Genomic DNA, 5,384 nt, shown 5'->3' with positions numbered 1-5,384 from the left:
CTCCGCCACGGCAGCGGCTCCGCCCCGGGTGAGAGGTCGGCGGGCGGAGCGGCGCTGATGGCGATGATGGCGGCCGGGACGGGCAAGTCTCGCCGGCGGCACGCAGGTGGGTGCCCGGATCCGCGCTCCCGCCCGCCTGGCGCTTTGGGCTCTCCCTGTGCCTCCAGACCGGCACAGCGGCGGAGTCGCCCAACCCGCCGTGCCGAGGGGAGCGGTGGGCCGGCCGTGGTCGGCTCTGTGGGACTCTGCCGGGCCGGGTGCGGGGCCGTAATGAGCGGTGGGCCGGACGAGGCGAGGCCGGGACCCGCCGTCCTCTCAGGCTGTGAGGGGCCGGCCCGGCCCGGCCCGCTCTGAGCGTCGGGGATGGGCTGTGACGGCGGTCGTGCAGCTGGTCAGAGCGCTGAGCCCTGCCTAGAGCGCTGCGTCCTTGCTGGGTAACAGCCCGCTATCTCCCGTGCCTGTTGCCCTTGTCAGACGGGAGCAGCTGCGCGGGACACCCGTGTCGGAAGCTGGGTCAGGGCGCCGTCCTGGGCGGCACCGAGAGCGGCCAGAGCGGCTCTGTGTCAGGGTGCCGGCGTTGGACCTGGCCCGGGGCAAAACCACTGTGGGGACGGCAGTGCCGGGGTAAAACTGGGCTTTACCGGCTGGGTAAAGAGACACGGGGGCTGTGGCTGGCACAAAATTATTGTCGGAATTTTATTCCTTTTTTTGTGTATACAGAACATGGTGAATGAGAGTATGAGAAGCGTTGGGCCTGTCTGTTTTCACACTTTTTAAATTGTGTCTGGTTGCTGAATACCAGCTTACTGAAATCACAGCCATTAAAAGCAATAATAAGAAATTATCTTGGTTGTGCTTACAGTTTAGAGGTTTTCTTATTTTTCAGATTCCAGCATCTTCTGCTGTTAAGAAAGTACACTACGCTAATTTCTATATGTATATTTGATTCTTAGGAAACAAGCATTCAGCTGCTCAGAAAAATGAAGATGCTGCTCAAAGGTATAATTTCTGAGGAATAATATGTGATATTTGTGTTGTTTTGCCTCACTTTGAAATTGCAGTCTCTGTGCTGCAGAGGCTTTGCTTTCTCAGAGTACCACGATTAACTTCAGTAAATCACCAGCATCAGCATCATGTAGGACATGTTTGGAGTGATGCTGTGTAACTTCTAATAGCATTTCTTATCTGAGCATTGTGTAATATACCAAAAGTTTGTAATCTGACATCCAAAATTGTATTTCCTTAGTCTGTAATGCTTGCTTTTTGCTGTCGTAACTTCTTTACATACCTGTCATTTATAATTATTTACATTAAAAAAACACTCAGGAGGAGGCATTTGTTTATTTTATTCCTTCTTTTACTTTGTAACCTCACACTCAAGCCATGTCCTAGTTCTTTTTTTTTTTCCCATTCTTCATGTCTTACACAGTTCCTTTTTTCCTGACAACACTGCATAAATTGTCCCAGGTTCTTTGTCCAGCCAGTTCTGGATTTCCCTCTTGCAAGAAAATTTGTGGAGTGTATTGCAGTACAGTGAGAGTCAATACTTTTCTTGACCAGCAAATAAAGCAAATCAATATAAAATACATAACCCTTTGTAGTTGTAACAGAAATACTAGTCCAGTTACTTGTTGCTTTGCTTGGCCAACAAGGTGTGATACAGAAAAATGTAAGATGTATTTCAGAAAAAAAGATTAAAATACTATTGGAAAATTGTTTATGGAAGTCTGCCCTCTGTATCATTCAGTGTCTGTTCTGTTACAGGAAAGCAGCTCTGGAGGCTGCACTGAGAAACAAGATTGAATGTGAGAAAAAAGCATTGTCTATTGTTGAGCAGCTCCTGGAAGAGGACATTACTGAAGAGTTCCTTCTAAATTGTGTAGGTGCTGCAAGTTTTTCTACTGTTTTGTATCTTAGTGTGGTATTTTTTTACCAGTTTTTGGAACCATTTGCTGCAGTTTAAAATAGCCAAACCATTGATTCCCTCTTGTACCAGCTCTGATAACAGTTTCCATATTTTTAAGGGTTCTGCAGTGAAAACATGCCCTAGTTTTGCAGGACTGTGTAGATTAATGAATCCTCACTCTTTTTTCACAGCCTTTGTTGATACCCCTTTGGTTCTGGACTGACAGATCAACTGTAAAAAGTTAGGTTTGCATCATACCGTCTGTAAATCTACACAAAGTCTCTATAAAGCACCACAGTTATCTGGCAGCAGAGTTTTGCTGCAATGGTGTGATGATTACTCTTGTTAAGGTTGTAAATAGGCTGATTAATAGGTGTACAAAACACATAAATAGAGGGAAATTACAGAAATAGGTGCCACACTAGAGGCAAAACTATGCAGGTTTTGTATATGTAAAAAATAAATGCCCAGGTCTGTTTTCCTTCTCTCTTTACCCTTTTACCTTTTCTACTGTGTAGGTTCTCAATGTTGTTTATTAAACTTAATAGATAGCTGTTATAATATTTAAGATATTTATATGCTTAAGAGATGTTTTGAGTACAAAAACTGGTAAGCTTTCCAGTATCTGTTGTTGAACTATTTTCTTGTCATTTTAGGGAAAAAGTATTACTCCATCTCACTACAAAGACGTTGTTGATGAGCGATCTATCATCAAACTGTGTGGTTATCCTCTATGTCAGAAGAGACTGGAAAATGTAAGTTGCTTTTCCTTAATGCTGTTATCAAAGGAATCCTTTCACAATTTTTATTGTCTTGCATTTCTTTTCAATTTTAAACTTAGAATATTAAGCACATATTACTGTCAAGTAAGGAGCCAGACATTATGTAATTCCATTTCAGTATAATCCTTCTGAAGTGAAAGGTGAAATTTGATCAGTAGACAGCAGTTCTTGTATGACAGAATCAGTTACTGTATGATCAGAATCACAATCCATGTATCTGTTCTGACAGGGATAAAGATGAACAAGTGGTGGCTTCATGGCCTTCGTTTGTGAATGGAAAAACTTTGAAATCTTGTTCTTCTCTCAGTGTAGCAGCAGATGTCTATGAGAAGGATTAAAGTGAAAAAACAATGCAAAACAATACAATGCAGGGATATTATTATGTGAATGCATATATATCTGCTATGAAAATGTATGTCAACTGTGTCAAATGAAAGTCACCCCTCTTTAGGTATGATGCGTGAGGGCTTAAGCAGGACCCAGAGGTCAGTTAGATAACCTGTGATGTAATACCAGTGCTACACATGAACACATCTGAAGACATTCTACTCATGTACAGAACAATTTACTGTTTTGGACTTAATCTATTTGCACAGGTGTTCATTTCAAAACTGTTACAGTTTGCATAAGTTCATCTGGGTTTGTCTGGGTAGTGGTAGGGGTCTGACAGTTCAGTCTCATATGCTTATAAATAGATCTGGATTAAGGAAGGACCTGTCTGTAATTGCTCAGCACTTACTCATGAGGAAAGCTTCTGCCATGGCAGGCCCATTGTTTTTTGTTCAGCACTGTTTTTTTTATAGGTAGCTGTGGACCTACCTTTTGCTGATTAATGAGATGTATATGATTAAAGATAAACTGCCATTCTTACATCTGAGAAAGTGCAACATGAGAAGAATTGAGAGAAAAGGTGGTTGTAATATGCAATTCTGTTAACTACAATATATTGCACATACCCAAATACGTGAATTAAGAATGAAGTTTTCTCTGTAGTCATGATGGAACTCGGAGTCTTGCTGATTAAACTATATTATTTTAGGTGCCAAAGCAGAAGTACAGAATTTCAACAAAAACGAACAGAGTTTATGATATCACTGAAAGAAAGGTATGGTAACAAGTGTATTTCTAGAATGTGTTTAATGGTGGCAACATCAGAAATGCATTTTTTAACAGCATTCATATAGTGGCTTGATTCAGAGGCAAATACGTTTGGTTCTTACGAAAATAATTTTCACAAACTGTTGAAAGTTTCTGTGCATTTCACTTCCTAGATGATACCTTTGGTGAGACAAAATACATGTGTTTTCTAAGTTTAAACATAAGATGGAAAGTTTTACTTGGATAGCTGTTTGAATGTGGCACAGCTGATCTGTTACAGGCATTTGTGAAGAAATGTTCTTTGTTTTGCTCCAGCATAGTCAGTGAGCTTTAGCAGGGTTAAAGTGCACATCCTTTTCAATTGCTAAAGTCTGCAGTAATGTAGTACAAGTTGTATCTTACATATCCCTTAGTGTTCTTTTCTGGGGAACATTTAGATTTCTCTTTTGAGGACTTTTCAACTTAAAACTTAACTCTTCACAAAATGTTTCTTTCTGGAAGCATATTCACGTGTGGTTGCATAAAAGTAATCTTTGCTATTTCACAAGATACACAGTCACCTACAGGCATGTAGGCACTAAATTGTAACATAAATGTTTCCAGTTACAGAACAAATTTCTTCAGTGTCACTAGTATGCATTCCTTTCCTCTGATTAAAACTCTGGGATACACAAAATTTTAATAATTGCTTTCATGAGCAATCAGGCAAGACTCCAGCAAGAAGTGGGATGCTTTGTGTTCTTCCCTTGTGATGCAAGTTTGCAGGTCAATTTTTCAAAGATGCTGCAGATTTTTAGGTGTTGTTCTAAGTATTACAAAATATCGGGTTCTGTTGCTAACCAAAATTTTCATTATTAAACATCTGAATTTTATTGTATGTCTTTCAAACTGTATGAACAGCATATTGGGTTCCTCTTTGAACAGTTTGATTTGTTGGGGTTTTTTTAAATTATTATCATATAGAATCCAACACTGGTTTGCTTTTCAGTGTGTAATAAAAGTGCAGAAAGCAGAAAAATGGGGAGGAAAGAAGCAGCTAAATGTGGTTTGTGCAGAATGGGATAGACCTATTTGATAGGCTGGGTTTCTCAGGTGAACTAGAAGCCTGCCCATAGGCTTGAAAAGAAACATTTATTGGTACTTAATTTTACAGGCATTAAAATAAATTACTTTTGTGCCTTTCTGTGTATTAAAGTTGGCCTCTAGTTGTGTTTTCTTGCTTTCTCTCATTGCCAGTGCTTTTGCAGCAACTTTTGCTATAGAGCATCTAAATATTTTGAAGCTCAAATTTCCAAAAGTCCAGTGTGGATGAGAGAAGAAGAAAAGTAAGTATAATCCTATACACTCATTACACCATTTGAGAATATTATTTCTCTATGCATCTGCAATGGTAATTAAGAGCTGCAGCACATCAAAATGATTTGGTTGAAGCAGAGGTAGCTGATGTTAATATGTTAGCTTAGCATGGTGTTTGTTTTAAAAGTGTTGTAGCTATATGGATTACAGTAATTGGCATGGTTCAGTACTACTCTCATCTACTTAGCAGACGTGACCATGTTAGTTTAGAGGGCAGACTCGTCAGAAATAATAGTTAATGC

At 40.2% G+C, this 5,384-nt stretch overlaps 1 protein-coding gene across 3 annotated transcripts in view; it reads left to right on the top strand.

Moving 5' to 3' along the window:
- The first annotated feature begins 51 nt into the window (after positions 1-51).
- Positions 52-5,384, top strand: part of RPAP2 (RNA polymerase II associated protein 2) — a 48,914-nt gene continuing 43,581 nt past the window's right edge. For all 3 annotated transcript variants that reach the window (XR_008438308.1, XR_008438307.1, XM_053984885.1), the window contains exons 1-6: positions 52-106; positions 954-999; positions 1,765-1,879; positions 2,563-2,661; positions 3,728-3,793; positions 5,023-5,111. Coding sequence is in view for 1 of the 3 variants with exons in the window: in XM_053984885.1 (XP_053840860.1) it covers positions 58-106; positions 954-999; positions 1,765-1,879; positions 2,563-2,661; positions 3,728-3,793; positions 5,023-5,111 (464 nt within the window). In the remaining 2 variants the exon portion in view is untranslated. The remainder of the gene's footprint in view (positions 107-953; positions 1,000-1,764; positions 1,880-2,562; positions 2,662-3,727; positions 3,794-5,022; positions 5,112-5,384) is intronic.

Source organism: Vidua macroura, chromosome 9, assembly GCF_024509145.1.
Source record: "Vidua macroura isolate BioBank_ID:100142 chromosome 9, ASM2450914v1, whole genome shotgun sequence".
In the NCBI taxonomy this organism is placed as follows: Eukaryota; Metazoa; Chordata; class Aves; order Passeriformes; family Viduidae; genus Vidua; species Vidua macroura.
Note: the sequence above shows the minus strand (reverse complement) of the source record. Positions and strands in the feature narration are given on the sequence as shown.